We start from the raw sequence: 19,414 nt of genomic DNA, 5'->3' as shown, positions 1-19,414 counted from the left end.
GGGGGCCCTGCACGCGTGCACGCGCACGCACACACCCGCAACGCGAGGATCGATAGAAACCGCGGTGGTTATCGTGCCGATATACTCGTCCGAGCGTCGAGCATCCCCGAAAAAGCTTTGGCGAAACCGCGGGGCGGCGCGGCACCCTTTCTCATAACAACAATCATCCGGCGGGACGCCGCCGCTCGCGAACCAAGGATAACGAGCGGAGCCGCCGAGAGAAAGTATGCCGGCTCGCAATTAGACGTAGTACTACGAGTTCGAATAGGGCTCAACCCCTCCGGAAAGGGAGCGTTCCTCGTGAAAGAGCGCGCTCGTTTTTCTCTTCTTTTTCCCCCCCGTCTCTTCCTTTCTTTCTTCCACTCCTCTCGCGCTCTCCACGGCCCGTTTCGCGTTTTAAATATTCCGAACCGTACGGACGCGCGTTGCTTTTCGACGGAATTTCGCCTCCTCCGACCACCTCCCTTTACTTTTCGCGGTCGCGGACGGGGTGGGCTCGAGACACGCCTTTCAGGATGCACGGGACACGCGTTAAACCCGCTAAGTGGCGAACACGTGTCCTGCATCTGTCGAAAGCTATTTCGGCGAAACCGCCCAGCGACTCCTTCGCGGTGGATTCCTCGTCTGATTCGATCTAGACGCGCTCTCGCTAATCCGCTTACGCGGACGCTGAAATCGGGGCTTTCGAAACGTTTCGGATACATTGGTACGTACGAAGGTTTACAGAACGATCTGCCACGGTTACGTTATCCCCGCGTATACCTGATTACGGAATTTAACGAGCGAAATACATCGCCGGATAACTCGATTTTACGAAATCTCAGAACTCTCCACGGGTCCCCCAATCAGGTTACGTATCGTCGAAAAACTCCGCGGCTCTAACGATGAGGAAAAAAAGAGCAATTAACGTCGGTAGCAAAAACTCGAGGACCAAATACTGGACCCGGGAGGGACAACAACGGGTTGTCGCGGTGGTTATCGGTTCTTTAAACCGACGCGGAGACTAGCCGTGACCACCGCAGTCAACGATGCGTTCAAAGTCGAGCGGTGAATCGATACGCGCATCGCCCCCCCCCCCCCCCCCCCCCGATGGGATTGGCTAACGAGTCGCTGTTTGCTTACGGGTGTTCCACGGGCTTTCCCGCGGCGGCGACGACTTTTCGTCGAAACCGCGGAGGGTTTTAAAGTTTCAACGCGGTTCAGGGCCGCCGCCGCCGTGTACGCGCCTTCCATCGGAATACTCGATAAGGAGGCGGTGAATTTTTCACTGGAAACCCGTCCCGTGTAAACGATCCCGCTGTTAACCGCGTCGATTAATTACGCGGATCGCAGGAAGCGCGCCACCCTTCCGTTTCAGCCCGCCTTCGTCGGCCTGGTGTTGTTCGCGTGGCTTTATCGAGGCTACTCGCAAAACCACCCCCTAATATACGAGCTGAAGCATTGGTACATGGTAATTGGCACACCTGGAGTATCTCCAGGTCTCGTTTAATACCGTTTAACGCGATGCATCTTTTTCTCGTTAAGCCCTCGACAATCGTCGCGAAGGGGTTGCGAATGGTAACGGAGGATTCGACGAGATACGGTGGCAAACAGCGAACGGAAACACCGATAGCAAACCGACCAAAGGGGATTAGCTGTCCGTCGAGCGTAGCACGGATCAGGGGCAACGGAACGTTCAGCGTTCAAAGTTGAACGTCACGGCTGATGGCTGCTACCACCCCTTGCGCTAGGGTCGCACGATACACCGGTGCTCCCGCGTCTAGGTGCGCGATTTCGGCGATAGCACGCTGTTCGCACAGCACACGGCTCGAACCCTTTGCTCGCGCTGATATTAATCCTGTTATAGCGGTGGCTCGACATAGATTACGACTTCGGCTTGAATGTACCATCCACGGTATTAGCGCGGCGCTCCCTGAATTTCGCGATACGAGATTGCGCTTTGATCGTCCGATCGATATAGGAAAATTCCAAGCCGGTTTTAGAGCTCGCCCTTTATCGCTGTTATTACACGATGTTTATCATCGTGGGCGGATCATTTCTGAATGAAATATCTATTTATCGTCAGCGAACGTGCAGCGATTACCGGCTTCGTTGGGGGGTGAATGAACGCGTCGAAAAATTCGCCACCCGTTTACGATCTACTTAAACCAGCGACACTTCGAGGCGGTTTTTCTTTAGCAACAACACGGCCGTGCAACTTTTCGACCGGCTCGATTACTTTGTTTATCAACGGAAGTTCGAAAGAAACGAAGTTATCGTTCGTTAGAAGATAACGCGCGCTGGTCGACCGTTCGTTTATCAAGGGTTGATGCACCCTCGCCGGCGGGCGTAGAGCGAACCCAAAGTGCTTCAGATCTCGCTAAACGAAGCAGAAAATCGAGCTTACGGCTAAACCTGGTCGACGTCCGAGAGAGGACGCGTCTGCGTTCCACCTAGCCTACCCAGCTTTCGTCTTGCGTTCTTGCCCACCTAATTGTGCTCGTCTAATTGCCCGTGAAGATTTTTCACGCTCCTCTCGACGCGTCTTCCGAGCGAGCTTAACGAGCCCTCATCGTCCAAAATTCAACGGCAATTCCGGATCGATACCTCGATATCCGTGCGAAACAACAAATTTCCACTTAAGCTAAGACCCTCGACATTCCAAATGCATGACAACCGCGCGTCTCCAAATAGAGTGGGGGTGCTCGTAAAATCGCGTCGCGTCGTTGCCTGGCCAATGAAAAATTCACTCGGCTCCTCTTTGCCGTCGAGAGTTCCGTCCGCGGAAACTTCCAAGACTTCGTTAAGACCGGGACGAGGAGGCGAGAAAGAAGGTGGATCCAGCCGCGAATTCTCTGGCTCTCCTCGCGTCGAAACTTTCCAAACCCTTCTCCTTCCCCTCTGTCGACTATGCGGGTCGTATAATCGCGCGAAATAATTGAAACGGAATGCTTAATTTACGTCGGTCGACGTGGCGCTGGAAGTTCATCGAGCAGCCAGAAATTTTCGTCGCGTACCGCCCTTCGCGTCGAATCCAAACGCTGTGAATTCAATCGGAAGTTTCAAGAGGGGAACGCGTCTGGAAAAATCTGTTCCGCGAGAGATAAACTCGAGAGCGCAAATAGTCGAGCGACAAAGCGGCATCGATCGTGTTCGATGACTTTGTTTTTAGCCAAGCTGCGAACGGACGACGGAAGCAGCCTCGATCGTTTGATTCCGGTTCCACGGAACGAGTCACTGTGTCCTCGTAATTATCCTGTCGTTAATTATGATCGTTGCCCCGCGACGCCGTGTGTTTTTTATCGGCCATATGGAGGCTCGCGCGGCCACGAGCCGCTTAATTGTTTCCGTTTTTCATCTTTATCCCGCCGTTGCGAATCGGAAGAGCCGTGCGCGCCGCGGTTATTACCGGCATTTTTAACAAGAGCAACGAACAGGGTTGTCACGTCCAACTAGGGAGAGCCCTGTAATTCCAGCGTGCCCCCCTCTACGAACACCGATATATAGACTGGTTTAGAATTATCTAGTTCCGAGCGGACAAAATATCACTCGAGTCTTAAATCGTACGATAGCCAATTTTATACCAGCCATTACCACGAGAATTCTTTATCGCTTCGTAAAGTACCCTCGTGCGCGCTAACCAAGGTAAACCCTTATCGCGTCCATCCCTTGGCCGTGTCACCGTCTTATCCGAAACACTCCGCACTCGTTCAAGTTTCCTTGGACACCTAAAATACGGAATGGAAAACCTAGTCCGGCCGGAAACTTTAGCCGTGTACGCGTCACCATTGGCGGCGGTGGTGGTGGAGAACGCAGAAGGGCGCAGATGTCGAAAACAGCTGGTCTCTCGTGGGCAGACGCGTACACGCGTGACGTCAGCGGCAAGCAACGAGCGCGATACGGTTCACAGAGATGCATAGATTGAACCTATTTCGTGGCCCTCGTCACCCTCGAGGCCTCGCTCACCCCTCTTTCGCTCCTGGCGAACAACCCTTTGTCGGCCTAAAGGACCCCGCGAGCCAACGAAAGGGATCATCCGCGTGGAAAGAGGACTCGCGGATAATGGATCGATTAATACCGCGCGGCGATTAATTGGCTGCGATTCCCCGGACGACGAACCATCCCCGTCGATGCGTCCACCAGCGACCAGTGAATCGCTCGCGATGTTTACAATCCCGCGGATTTTAACGCGCCCACGGAACCGCGCGAGTATCGCCCGTCGTCCCAATTAACGAGAGGCGATCAAATTTTCCTGGCTACCTCGGGATCGTTTCAGTGTCCGACGAAAATTTCCACTTGGGAATGTTCGCGTCACTGGACGCTCGTGAAATTGGTCGCGGAGTTGTGTTCGAGCGATTCTTCGAATGCCGACCAGTCAGAGGACGAGTGGTGAGCTTCCTGGGAGATAAAATTTTTACATTCCGAGGAGAATGGTCGGTCGAGTCACGTACTCACGAGGAGGGAACCGTAGGCTGAGAGTACACGGTCATGACTTACCTGAAACAAACAAGAGAAAGGGTTTCTTGTAATTACCGTTTATTTGGTTACTCGTCGATCGAGCCAGAGGAAGTCTTCGAAGACGTAATAGGGAAGAATAAAATCGCGATAATAACGGGACGATCGAGCACGATCGAACGATTCGCGGCGAGATCGAGCGGTTCCACGCGTCGATTCCATTCGAGTCGGACATATGCGCGCCACGTTGACCGGAACACGCGCGAGAGCCAGTTGCGGTTTGCTACGAGGACGGTGGCCTCCGGTTCGTCCCGTTTTTGTTCGCGCGTGTCCACCGTGGATGCACGGCGGATCGAGTTCCCGTGGGAATCGATGGAAAAACCGCCGCGAAATCCCAGCGAGACGACGCCGGTCGCGACCGTCCGTCGATAAACATCATCTCCCCCCGCGTCGGGCTCACGATTAAAATCGGCGAGGTAATTAATAACGGCTCGATGAACGGCGCAACGAAAGTATTGCTAATAAACGATCAATGTTTGCGCAGCCGAATCTGTAACTCGCGTACCGTTCAATCGCAATTAACGCTCGCTGAGTTTTGATTATTGCGCCGATTTTGGCGATCACGCAATTTATTGTACCGATTTCGCGATAATTACGAGCCAGCGTGCAATGGATTGCATCGAACGCGGTGGCTACCGGGCTACGATCAACTGTTTATTGCTCGTTTTAACCTCTTCGGTTTGCAATTTTCTTTTTGAACGACGAGGAGTTTCTCTCGTTAGGAGATTCAGATTTTTAACTCGAACGCTTGGACCGCCGCGAAGAGGGAACGCAAAATTGCTTAGAAGGAAACGTAGGCGCAGAGTATCGATCGCACCCTGGTGCATTTTCGGGCAGTGCATCGATAGATCGAGCAGCGAACTCGCAAGTGGGAGCTCGTGGGAGCGTAAAATAAGGCAGAAACGGCGCAACGGGAAAGGAGAGCGGAAAAATGGCAGGCGACACGCTCGCACACCGGCAACCCCGTTCCCGGCGACATTTTATCTTCGACGTTTGACATTTCCAGAGTATTAAATTCCCTCGGTTTGCACGCCCACGCCCTTGTACACGGCCGTCGAGGGAGAACGTTCTCAACATGGCGTCGCACGCGAAAAAGACCCGCTTCCCTCTCCCAGTCCCCCCCGCCGTTTCCTTTCCTCTACCCTTTTCGCCCATCGTCTGCCTCCGTCCGTAACGAACTATTGTCCTACAGCACCGTGACCGCGTTTCTTCGGGAATGGATTCCTCCACGCTTCTTCTTCTTCTTTCTTTTCCCTCCCCCGTCCGAGCAGCCGTTTCGCAATCCGCTCGATGGTCTGCGACCAAGCGAACGGAGTCAGCGTGCAAAACGAATTAACGCGAGCATAGTTTCGCGCGATAGTCAGACGAAGGGTTGAAAAGGGGGTGAAACGATTTCATCCAACGTCGATCGTTGTTCTCGTCGATCAAACGCGTAATCGATCCCATTTTCAGGTCTCATATACGCGACTTATATACGGGAACAAATTTTCTTCAGCAGTATAAGAACGTATCGCTTTCAATTCTCGCGTCAATTTTTTTCAACGAACGATGCAACGTGGAGTCTCGTAAAAATGCCTATAACGTATAGACGCGAATGTCCGCGCTGTCATCGTTTAAAGGCTAATAGTCGAGTACGCGCGTCCGTCTCCATACCTCGGCTCCATTCCAGCAATTTATTTTTAATGATGATCAATGGCAATTATAAGCAATTGTAGTTTACGATAGACAATAAAAACGTCTTCATCCAGCGTTACTGCGAACGGGAGAGGAGAAGGTGCACCGGTGTCGACGATGCTCGATGATCGGTTTTGCCGGAGATACGCGAAACGCATTCCACGGTAACCTTCGCTCTCCCAGACGAGACTTACGTACGTTTACTCGAAAATACCCACGATCTTCGCGAATCGACTTCGAGGAACACCCGCGACAGCATCGCGGTTACGAATCCTCGAGGACGAGGGCAACCGCGATCGCGACGTTACACGGAGCGACGATCGAACAGGTAGCAAGGTGTTAACACAGACCGCGGGTTATGACGAAACGTCAAGCGTCCCGACGCGAGCGTAACCGTTTATTACTTACCAGCCGTCGACTTATTAGCGACGGGCATTGTTCGACACGCGTATCCATTTCGAGACAAATGCCAAGGTGAGTGGCGTGCGCGAGCGATTACGATTGTCGCGGGCTGTTCTCTCCCTCGGTTCGCAAGGCGCGTAATTAATACGCGAGCGTACTCGCGAGGGCAGCGAGCAGCGGAGCCTCGTCGCCGGGAATTAACTTCCCAATTAACGAGCGCGAGTACCGCCGCGAAGGCGTTAAAACGAACGAAGATATACGGGCAGGAGCGTCGGCCAGGCGTAATTAGAAAGTAAAGATCGTAAATTTTTAAATTGTCACGCGGCGCGCGCCGAACGGATTTAATCGAGCGTCCGCCATGCTCGCGGGTGCTGATTTACGGCGGGCCGTTCGCGAAATGGCAATCCGCGAGCAATTCCACGCCCGCCTCGACTCTACAATTTCAGTTTCCATTCGCGATTTTCGACTGAATTCCGTCCACCCCTGGTGACGCATTGCCGATCGTGGCCAGATCGCACCCCTTGCTTAAACCCCTGCGCTACCAAACGCGTGCGCACATACGTCTTCGTATACATTTGTAATAACTGTTTATTTTACTTTCACGATAAACAACCGAATATTCGCGATAACTATTTTTTACGAACGAATAAAGAGATTAAAGTCTGGTTTGATCGCTGCAGAACACACGAATCGTAACGATCGACGCTAATCGATTATCGCGATACCGTAAGCCCCGCGACTTGGAATCACCGTACGAGAGGATCGGAAATTGTCAGCGCGGCTGGGAAAGACCGTTTTAATCGACGCCGCGCGGCAGCTGAAACAGTTACGGGCAATCGTTCGATCGCATGGAAATGAAATTTACGAGCGCGACGCGGCGCGCGGTAATTTTCCGGAGACAAATCCCTGCTGGCCGTCGGTTTTCTTGCTCTATTTACAACGGGCCCCGTTCGCGGCTGGTCTCGTCCCAAGGATGCAGAGAACCGGTTTCCACGTTCTCAGACAGGACGAACCTCTTTCTATCTCGCGTTCGCGCATCGTCGATTATCATATTAAATGGACCGGAATGCTCGCGGTCATTGGGTTGAGACCGGAGAACACGGCCGTTTCCATTCACCCCTGCCTACTCGCCAGCCTCCTACTTTTTTCATCGCTCTAATGCTCGCTCGAAAACCAGACGGATCGGTTACGCGATTCCACTCGAATCAGAGCCGAGAACGAACTCTTTAATTGAACGCGATTTCGGCTCGAGTATCGATGCGCGTGTCCGTTCGAAGGTTGGTTAATCGTCGAGAGTTGTAATCGTAAAGTGGATAAGCTCGCCAACTCTCGCTCCCTTTAAATCCGCTCGAAATCGTAAATTGCTCGAACAGTGTCGGGACCGGTGTTTCTCGGTTCGTCGCGGTCCATTATTTCGTAAAATTTCATAAGCGAGCCGTTACGCGTCGTTACATCACGCGCTCGCCCGTTGTTTGCGCCCGGCCCGCTACCGGCAAACATTAATTAAGTTAATCAAATATTGAAAGATAAATAACGACGGTTATTTAATAGCCGCGCTCCAGCCGCGCGACGCCCCGCGTTTCGAATGAACATTTCTAACCCCCCGGACCGCCGCGGTTTATTAAATTCCATCGCGAGCCTCGTCCGTTCGTCGACGAATCTCAAGGTAAAAGCGCGAAGTCGAGTGGTAGAATCGTCGAGATTTCGAGCGATCCCCGAGAGCGTAAGTTTCCATTCGATCGGATCGCAATTTATATTCTCCTCGTTTCGATCTAGCCTGGTCGAAAACAGGCGAGCCCGCGTACACGCGTTATGCTTTCGTCTTCACAAAGACGGCCTTGACAGTTTCTCTCGCGAACTCCAAATTTGGTTGGAAAGGAATTCGAAAGGCCCCACGCGAGCGATGCTCGCGGAACAATAGCTGGAGGAGCTTCTCCGGTGAGCGGACGAAAATTTCCAGGCTTCGAATACGTTGGCAGAGTGGCAGCAGACAACGAATGGGGAGCGAAGACCCTCGATTCCACTATTTCATCCAATCGATCGTTGTTATTGTTACGTTTATTGCACGCACGAGGGAAGTTTTGATGGTTCATGGAAAAGGGACGCGTTAATATCGAACTCATCTCTCATCGTTCTGAACGATCCTTTCGTCGCATCTCCATCGTTCTCGGAATCGAAACGAGTCCTTCGAAGATGACTTCAGAATCAGATATTTGATACACGTTTAACCAGTTCGCCAGGACGCGTTTACCGCGAGCAGCTCGGCGTAGCGGTGAATTAAAAAACGTGGTGACCAGCTGAGCGGATATCACCGCGGGTGCTGGGATGGCTCGCGTAAGCTATCTCGTCGAAATCAGTTAAGTGGCTGGGTTCCTGCGGGCCCGTGAAGCAAATCCATGGAAAATATCCGTCCCGTTCATTATCATAAGCCGTTAGGAAGACGGGAGAGCCGACGCGATAACAAACCGACGACTCACTTTTTCCACGGGCGCCTATTTCCTTGGACGTTCAATTTTCCGAGCGGCTACGAAGCCAGACTTGGAACGCGTATACTCCAGCGGGGCTGTTTATCGCCCAGCGATTATGCCCTTTTCGGGTACGCGACGGAATGGCCAATAAACGGGGCCTGATAAACGGCTATCGCGCTAACGAGGGTATCTCGTAATCGTCGAAAGAGAGAACCGCGCGCGATAAGATTGAACGCGTTGGTAACGCGTCACCTCGAACAATTACAAGGTCCATTCTCGAGTAAAAGCTCGAACGAGGGTTTGCCTGACCTCGTACGTTCCGATAGTTTCGCTTGAGAACGTCGCAGGAACGAAGCCTCGCGGTCCTCGTCGATTCCAATTCCTAGCTGTTCGAACTCGAAAAGAGAGTCTCTCGATCGCGAACAACTCCTCGAAGCACGGATTCGAGCACTGACCAATTCTTCGTCGACGCCGTGCGTCGCGCTCGCGTCGCTCGCTCCCGGTGGATCCACTCGGATTTCAATGATAATCGGACGGACACGATTGATTTATGAATACTGGAACGGCTGGTGCTTACTAGACGAGATTAATCTTCATTACACGACATTATCCCGTCTGGTTGCAGCAGCCATCGAGGGGGACCCTAGCGTAGCTACGCTGTAGGTAAGCTCGACGACGATGACGGTCCGCTTGACCCCTATCCGCTCTCGGTGAACCTTCTCCACTCTGTATTACCGTGTTTCGCGCAATCGAGCGGCGGCAATTACCGATCTTCGTATAAAACGTTTCACCGTTGCGTTCGTACATTTCAATGGGTCAACTCGCTCGGTTTTTCATTTCGCGGACCGATAGCGGAGGGGGTGGCGTTCGCGGTCGATAATGAAACCCTCGGGGTGTACGCGCGCCCACGCCTTCGCGCGTCGCGCTCGATTAACGCTGGTAAAAAGTGATCGTTACCTCTTGCGAAGTGGCTCTAACGAACGTTAGTAACGCGTTTGAGAGCTTGCTTCCTGCCATCGCGCGTGTTGTTTCGAGGAGCCAGCAGGTTCACAAGGTAGCTAATGCGGGAGATATGATCGCATATTTGCCCCTAAGCCGTACGATTTCGATGGCTCGTTAGCGTGGCCGTTTTCGCCGGCGAAAAATCGACGAGAACGTAAACGAGCCATTCCTATTCACAGCGGACGCGCGGGCACGAGACGTAATCTACGATCGGCCGGCTGAGGAAGAACCGTGCCAACGGGATAACGAGCGAAACATCTTCGGAATACGCTAAGATAATTGTCCGCGGTGGAAGGTTCCTTTCTGGCCCCGCGCGCTATTCGAAAGTTCCGCGCGATGGCTCGCGGTTCTTGCCAGGCCCCGCCATTCTTCGCGCGGTACCACGCGGCTGTAGACGATGGACTCTAGGACTTTCTCTTCTGTTATTGCCAAACGTCACCGCGCGAGGTCACGATGGACCTCCGACACAATGGCTCAAGAATGGCCCGAAAGAGTCTTCGGTTAACTCGACCAATTTGCCTGGGATGGTAAAACGACTCAGAGGACGACCGACGCGCTTCCTCTGCGCTTGTGGAAGGTAGGAGAAAAGGGTGGTACCTCGATTATATTCGTAGCAAAGATGTCAGGCGACTGGGAGGAACGCTACTTGCGAGCATTGTTCGGGCGTCCACGATTGCATCTACAATTTCACGCGCAATCTCGTCAACTCTTTTCGCGGTGACGTCTTCCGAGGTTTCTCTTCTCTCCCCCCGCGGCACAGCCCAGTCGACCGAAATCGTCCCAGATCCACGATGCCCCACGACCTCCACCTACTGCCGGTTATATACACGATGAGTCACGTCGCGACGAGATCCGTCTGAGTTTCGAGACCAACGCGGATCGAACAGGAGGACCACCTCGAAGAAACCTGGTGTTCTCGAAAAAAACGTCCGCGCGATTAGCCAGCCATCCCCCGTTTCCTCTCCATCCTCTTTCGATCTTCTACAGAGTTCAAAGACAGTCGACGTGCCTCAGCGAATATAAATCGGCAGGCGATTCCAGGTACACGCGTAACTGGTTCATACGCGATAATCGCGTTCATATGGTTAAATAATTCATACGGCGTCCCCGTGGACGTCGCCGCGGCGGTGGTGGTGGCAACGTTCGCCAGAGCACGGAATCGAAGGCAAATGCCTTCTCAACTGGCCCGTATAACGAAGTTATTGACCGAGCTGACCCCGAGACCGCCGGTCATCCGTTTCATATTTCTTTCGCGACTGCTTTAATACACGAGAAGCCTGCCGGACAGCGTCGAGCATCAGCCGGAGGAGTCGTCGGTTCTCCGGATGAAGAGGAGGGGAGAAGAGAGGATAGAAGAAAAAGAAAAATCGAGCCTTCTTCTTCGACCACCAGCCGACGGCCCTCCGGGTGCGAGTGGCGCCAGCGCGGAAACTTCTGCGCCGCTTTCGGCGAGGTGTGCACCAGAGCGGCTGGGAGACCGAGATTCCCCCGTCGAAGATCGAGGTCGAGTCGATCGGCGAGCCCTTCCTGGCCGGATTGCCCTTATCGGGTAATTACGAACGGAGACAGCCAGAGGAGAAGAATCGAGGGACTCGAGGAGGGGTGGGACACACGGGCACGATAAAGGTGACGTTGCACCTAACCGCGACGGCATCTGCCCTAGGAAGGTTAAACAGCTGGGCGGAAAAGAGGTAGGTCGAAGAACCGGGGACGAAGGACGAAGAGGGAGAATTGAACGCGCGTGGTGGGGGATAAATGAAGAGGGAAGAACGAAGGAGACGCGAAGAGGAGTCTAGGTATATATACGCGGCCGTTCGTCTGCACGGGCCGAAGTGCGGATAAAGAGAGAGAGAGACGTGCAGCAGAGGGAGAAAGAAATCGCGAGCGTCCCGGTGCGAGGGGGAAAGAAGAACGCGGAGGAAAGACAGAAAAGGGAGGCGAGTGGAGGGCTGCACGGAAAGGGGCGATAAAGGCATGGAAAAGGTGCTGGCAACGTTGCTCGGTCGATAGAAGAGTGGGACCTGCGAAATGTGGCAACGTTGCGACTCGTCTGCTTTAATACAGTGGTTCTCACCTTGTCATCGTGTTCGTATCAACTTTGCTTCGTCGCTGGAAAAAATCTGCTGAAATGGTACGAAGTCTCGTCGAATTGATTTCGAGGAACGACTACGTAATGGTCGAATTTAAGGGTAGATCAGACGGTTTCGCGAACGATCGATAGACTCTTCACGGTCGATTGAGAACACCTGAAACCTGGCGCAATCGTACGGATCGCGCGTAATTTTCGTTGATAAACTTTCCTTGCCAATTTTCCAATGTAACTGCCGAGAGCCGTTCGCCACGCTCGCGTAACAGAACCAACCTCTGCGAGCAGTCGTATCGAGCATTCCCCCGAAACATCTGTTCGTTGTCACCCCTCGCACAGACGGCCAGCCAATATCGCGATAAAACATTAATTTACCGGAAACCACCGTGGTATCGATCGCGAGAACGTTCTCTTCTTCTAAATCCGCTAGGACGAGCAATAAATAGGGCACGTTCCAGCCTTGATCCCGGCCAAGGTGTTCCACCCCGTGCAGTTGCCAGTAGGCGACTCCTCGAGTCAACCACAAGGGTGCATTCAGATCGAACGCGTGCTGTCTATACTATAATCCTACGATATTTGTCGAACCCGTTCAATATCGTAGTCGATCGAGTGAATCGCGATTTATCGTCGGTACGATAAACTTTTGCCCTCACTGGAGACATACCTTGCAGTTGATCCGCTAAAGGATTGTTATATCGATTCCGTCTTAGAGGAGCACGAGTCACGCCAGATCACACGCGAGACTTGCTTTGACAGTTTCATCTAACGATACGGTCGATCGAAATTAACGTGGGCAAATAAATCCGTAAGTACGACGGGAGAGAGGCGAGGTCGCGCGTGGGCGGTGAAACGTAATACAAACGCATCGCGTGTATCGCTCGTGAAATTCCCCGTCGATATCCGATTTTTACGTCCGCGAACAGTTCTATTTTCGTTCGCCGTGAAATAGGTTACGCCCGCGTCGAACGAATGGATCTCGTTGGTTCCGTAGAGTCGCGGAACGGAGAAGAGGACGCTGGTAACGCCGATTGAAGCAACCCCCGACTCGGAGGAGCGTGTGTTTTCACCGTGAATTTCGAGGCTGTTCGAAATGTCGGGCAATTGCCTCGATTACCTCGAGCAATCTTACGAACGACGACTCGTTCGCGGTAAATAATTGTTTCCTCGGGAAAACGCGGGGATCCTCGGGGCAGCGATGAACGAGCACGAGGCGAGTGTATACACAGGAAACGCGCAATTCCAAATAAGTTCCGCAGGTGCAGAACACTGTGACGCGTAAAAAAGCGAGCGCCTCGGTTGCGTTTTATTCCTCCGCGGAAACGATCACCGGAGATATCAAATCGTTCGATCGCAAGATCGATTTCCAGATTGGTATCAATCGAGATATTACTTCTATAAAAACGGAGACAGCAGTCTCGAGTACTCGATAACAGGCTCGATACGATTGCAAAAATTTTGCGAACCGATTATTTTCGATATAAGACAGTTCTCCGAAGTCCCACGCGTCGCTACCAGTGACGTCAAAGGTTCCTTATCCGATCGATCGTTCGATATTCGAAAAACCATCGAAGAGAATCCGGGGGATTTCCACGGTTGGACACGTAACATCTGGCAGCCACGAACTTTGCCTTTCTCTAAAAGTCACCTTTCGTTTCTAAAAACTTTCCATCCACGCGTATGGCCTAGCTCTTTCATCGCGTCTTCCGGTCCGTTCTCCGCGGTTTCGAGGAAATCTCTCGGCCGCGCGAGAGCTCACGTACGTCAACAATCGCCTCGGACTTATTTCGAGAGGAAGAAAAACAATTTTTGTCTCATTTAAGAGAGAAGAAAGAACCGAAAATATTTTAGAACGTGGTACTTTTCGACGAGGAACAATGAGAGCCGGAAGTTCCTCGCGGGAGGACGTATTATTCACGGCCAACTCGAGGGCAGCGATATTTCAGCGGCGCGTACGGTTCGTCGTACCTTCGGTCCTGCGAGTAACGGTACGCCTAATCGAAAATAGCTCTGGTGACGTCACGGATGCCAGTGATAAAACGTAACGACACCGAGGAGCAGCCTTTCGCCGCTCGACAAGGATCGATCCCGGCAAAGGCCGCGCTTTAAACGCCGTTCGATCTTTCGCGAGATCGCCAGGCGATCGGCAGTTACTCAAAGTCGACGTCCGTGCGCGCGAGGCTCGTCGAGGAAAAAAGCGAAGGAAACGGGGAAAAGAGAAGGAAACGCGGCGCAACACCTGCGCGCGATTTATAGGAATCTCCGTTGCGTCGGTTTTAAAACCGCGGAGGCATCGTTCTCACGCTGCCACGATCATTTCTGTAATATTTTATGTTTTATCCGCGGGTACGATCTGCGGGATGATGCGTGCGGAGTGACGGACTCCATCGCGAACGATGCTTGAGGACGCGAGGAAAAACCGTTCCGTAACCGATTCGCGGTAAACGCTGCGTTCTAAAGGGGATCGCGGGAGGATCGTTGCGTGGCTGCTCGAGGCGATCCGATCCTCCATCGTTCCCGCCAATTTTCGATTCCTCGAATCAAAAACAATTCGACATGTACGAATGTAAAAAACGAATATAAAACGAGTTTCGAAAAACATTCGTATGTCTGTGCGCGTACGTTGGAGATTTTTCATCTCCTTCGAAGAGGTTCTCAAAAAGTAGCTGGCACGCAGCGATCTCAAGGGCCGATGAAGCAGAAGCGAGTGCACTCCAGGAAGAGGAGGCATCCCCGGCAAGATCCGAGTGCTCGTTTCTTTCGGTAAACTCCGTTCCAATAGCCGAACTCTTAGCAGACGCGTACCAGTAACGTCGCTTGCGATTACTCCTTCCAACGTTCCGTCTATCGACATTCCGTTCCCCCCCCCCCCCCCCTGGCTGTAATCGACCGCGAGCCGTGGCTCGGAAAATCATTCGTCTCGCGTAGCCTTTCAATGAATTTCTAATTACCATATTAGTTAATACGCGGATAGGTTCCGAGAGGGATCGCGCGTAACAAACACGCCGGATACGCAGAAAGAATCCCGACCAACTCGCGAGGCTTATTGATGTCACGCGATTGCGACATTCGAATAAATCCTCGCGCTATTCTTTCGTTTTCGCCACGCTCGCGCAGCTGCCATCGTCCCATCGATAACTGCCGCGTAAAAGTAAATTACCATCGGACTCAGCCGCTGTTTCGTCGTCCTGACAAAGACAAACCTGTTCCACCGCGACCAAGGGTCACAATTTCCTTGTCTCTTCCTCTAACGTTCCGTGGTCCACCGATCCGCGCGAGGACGAAGTTGCTCTCGAAAGTTAAACGCGTCACCGTACACGTGGTATCTTGGTACCTGCATCGGTGAAATTGACTCTCGCGAGCAATTCGCGATAGTTTTAACTCGAACAGACAGCCGTACAAAATCGAAACTAGATCCGGCTGACAGAAGTCGATCGAACGATACAAAGAGGAAAAGAGATCCCACTGCCACGGCTGTTCATCCCCCCTCGACGCGGAGCGCAATAAGGGTAAACTGGTCTCGGCGAACGAAGGGACATTAAGCCGTAGATTCTGCTTCGCTTTCATACATACATCGCCATATCGGGTTAGTTTTTCCATCCCTCTTCTCTCCTTCTCTTCGTCCCTTTTATTCGCCGTTTATCCAGATAAAGTGTCGCTCGGTTGAAGAGGGCGATAACGAGGCACGTACGTACGCGGGCTGCAGCGTGCACGAACAGAGGAGGGATCGATAACGGGCGTCGCTTTCGTGAACGTTGCAATTTCAGCTACGACGATAGCGGAGGCGCGACCCTTTCCTTCCGTGCCGCGGCGAAGGTGTCCCTGAAAAATGACTATTTCCTCTGGCGAACCCCGCAACCTCGCTACGAGAATTACTCTCCGACGGAACACCGTGGCCCTCGTGAATCTTCTCGCAGGCCTCGCCTAATGGCACCCGCTTGCCTAGATCCTGCAGATAAAAATGTATCTAACCGCGACGATCCTCCACGAAAATTATTTCCTCGCTCGAGATACGAGTCGATCTTACTTTTTACACTACTTTCTACAGCTAGCCATGGATGCTCCTCGAGCACACCGTGGACACGAAAAATCGTGAGACCCGCGATGCACTCGAAGAAGATTCGTAGATATTACCCAGCGACTTGAAAGGCGAAATTTTATATTTGGTTCGAGGTACGTAACGTGGCTATCCGAAAAGATGTCGATAAGCCACGAACCGCTGCAATATAGGGAGAAATACGACCGGTTTTATCGGGGGATTCATCGAGCTCGGTAGGTTTTCTTCGTAGCACGCCGCGGGACGGATGTAAAAACTTAAAAAGCGACGGTGTGATAGGTACGAAGCTTCAGGAGAGCTTTTAAGCCAAGGCCAGTTGCCAGCTCAGCTGCCGGAAATGGTTCGCCTCGAACGGTCAACGAAATCATCCGCACTCCTCCTCTTTCCATCACCCTTTTTTCAGCTAAAATATCTATGTGCGTAAACAATGCTCCTCTCGCATTACTACTAGTACTTTGTTCGGCAAGGAAGAGAGCGATGTGGGTTGAGTTGCGACGCGAACGAAAGATCGCAAGCACCAATTCGCAAGGTCGTCGCAGCGATCGAAAAGCTCTCGAAGAGGATCGATTCGCGCGTGGTTTCGGGAACGCGTGCAGCTGGAACGTAATTCCGCTTGGCGCGCGAGCCCGTCGAGATAAACGGGGCCGATTAATATTCCGGTCAGGTTCGCGGCGTAAAGGACAGTCGGGAAAGGATCACTCCACTTTTCAAGTCCGGCTGGGGAAGAAACTGGTGGCAGCCGCGCGGAGTTCACTGTCCGGAGCAGCGGGAGGTCGTGGAACGAACGCGAAGAAATCTGTCGACGCTGGCGAGCGCAGCAGGCGTCGCTCGTCGGCTCAGTTTTTTCGCTTAGAACGCGGCATGGGAGCATCGAATTTTCATGCTCGCCCTTACGCTTCGATGCGACCAGTTCGTTTGTACTTTGTCTCTGCGGCGAGGAAGGAATCATGTGGATCGCGGATAAAGTCGTTAAAAATTCTCCACGGGATTTCGTTCGCTAACGAATCTGCTTCGCATCAATTACTCAACAGTCATGAATTTTTTATACGCCGTAAAGTGACGCGAACGTCAGGGAATTAAAGGTCGTCGGATTCACCTTCACCTTAGCTATCGTGTCGCGACGACGAGGAGATGTAGTTCCATTTAAAAAAGAAAAAAAACCTGCCAACCTTGAAATCTCAGCAAAAGTTATTGCTGTGAAATATTTTTTGTCCACTGCGATGGTCGCCTGCTCGAATCGAGCATTTCCGTTTCTTCGCGACATCTTTTCCCGTTGTAACGGAGAAAAAAAGAGAGCGAGACGCTGCAGCTGTAACGTTTGAATAAATAGAGAGACCGATGGAAATCGGCTTCGATCGTGCATACGGTAAACGAATGAATCATCCGCGCGCGATACTCGTCTTGCAGCGACGCGTAAGAAAATGAGTGAATGAACGAGACGCGAGGCTACGTAAAATGCAAATAGGTCAGAAAGACCGGTGGATCACGAGGTTACGCCATTCGACGCGCGGAATAATCAACGGATCGAGTCCAACGCGACGTAGACTCCACTGTATGCTAATCACCGACTTCGCTCTGCCATTGTGCCAGCACCTGTTCGGTATCGAATTTCTAGGTGACGACGAAATGTTTCTCCATTGCTGTCAAAAATGGACAAGGGTGCGCCCCACGGATCAGAGGGATCGAATCGCCGATCCACCGCCCCTCGCGTCCCGCGCGAAAGGGTTGAAAAAGTGCAAGGAATAAAGGAGGAGTCTAAACTCGTTTCTAAAATGTCTCGCGTGGAATACTGCGAGTAGCGATCGATGAAAAGCTAACGATGAGACAACGATCGAAGATGGACGACACTGTTTTAAGCGATAAACAGAACAAAAGTCACAAGGGAAGATCGGTGCTGACGGATGAAAAAGAAAAGAGCGCGACCACGAAACTGCATCTCGCCTTCGCCCAAACAACCTGGCCAATCAGAAACGACCTTCGCCGGTTTTGCTATTCCGTCGACGGCTGGTGGTATCGATCTTTCTCTCTCGTCGAACCGAAACGAAAAACCGGGGAGACGTTGAAAAATTCCTCCGCGCCATCTCCGTGCAATCTCGGCCGGTGCACTCCGGCGAACCATGAAAATGATCCGGAAAATCTCTCGCGTCATTCAACGTCGACCCTTTCATCCGATAACCCGGAGCTACTCTTTCACGAGGAACCATCGCGTTGCCCTAGAAAAGCTTCTCTAGCTCGTCTACCCCCGAGACCAGTCGTGAATGCCCATCGATCGCGCGGAAAGTCAAACGGATCGCGAAACACTCCCGTGGAGATCTAATCTAGGAAGTTGCTCGCGGTCGCTTCGAACTGGTTCTAATCACGGAAATCAAACAACGAGCGGGTGGTGGTGGTGTTTGATCGAGTATCGGGATTCAGAGAACGGAACGGAACGGAACGGCACGCATATACGGGCGTCTTACACCCTCGAACGCCGCTTGAAAGCTCACCTCGTTTCCATACCAGGCACCGCAGGAAGGTCGCCGCCGCGTTGCGAGGTATTACGGCCGTGCGCGAAAGGATAGCTCGACGAGGCTTGGAACGGAACGGGATGTCTTCGAGGCGTAGCCGCCGCTTGGAAGTGGCGGCGGCGGCGTTGTCGATGCCGGCGTTGATAACGGTGCTGGCGGTAATGCTGGTGATGGTGGTGCAGCGGTACCTGGATCCTGTGGACCGTCGCGTCCGGCACCCTCCAGCACAGAACATACGGGACCGCGTAATCAGGTTTCACCTGCACCACTGGCAGCAGGCGGTACTCGAGCCCACGTGGATGATACGACGACGCCGATCGACCGTTAGAATCGCTCGATCCGTGCGCCAGGAGGCGAGCCTCTCCGCGGAGGACGTTGTAGTCGCGACAGCCAAGGTCACGGGGTAACATGTCACGAGGACATCCCTACCAACCACGAACTACCGTCCCCCGATGCGTCTCGTCATCTCGGATCGTCCCGCGTTTATTTATACGTATATATATATGTATCCTTCGTGTCCCTACGAGATCGAAAACCCAGTCGCTTCGGGGTAGTCCTTGAAACGCGCGCACCAACGCCGATCGCCGTTGCCCTTCGAACGAAACCGAGGTCCTTTCACTCGCGATCTAAAGTCCCACGATTCACCACTCCTCGCGTGCGATCGTCGTTAGGCTGGCTCGTCGAAGGGATCGAAACGACCGCACACTCTTTCTCTTTATTCCTCTCT

The 19,414-nt window shown here is 52.7% G+C and overlaps 1 protein-coding gene across 1 annotated transcript in view; it reads right to left on the bottom strand.

Annotated features, from left to right (window-relative positions):
* LOC143426475 (protein gustavus-like) overlaps positions 1 to 19,112 on the bottom strand; it is a 94,282-nt gene extending 75,170 nt beyond the window's left edge. The window contains exon 1 of the mRNA XM_076899961.1: positions 18,667 to 19,112. Within this exon, the coding sequence (XP_076756076.1) occupies positions 18,667 to 19,097 (431 nt within the window). The 5' untranslated portion in view covers positions 19,098 to 19,112. The remainder of the gene's footprint in view (positions 1 to 18,666) is intronic.
* Positions 19,113 to 19,414: the final 302 nt, after the last annotated feature.

This window comes from Xylocopa sonorina, chromosome 8 (genome assembly GCF_050948175.1).
Source record: "Xylocopa sonorina isolate GNS202 chromosome 8, iyXylSono1_principal, whole genome shotgun sequence".
In the NCBI taxonomy this organism is placed as follows: domain Eukaryota; kingdom Metazoa; phylum Arthropoda; class Insecta; order Hymenoptera; family Apidae; genus Xylocopa; species Xylocopa sonorina.
The sequence above is the reverse complement of the archived record's forward strand: the minus strand, read 5'-3'. Positions and strand labels throughout refer to the sequence as shown.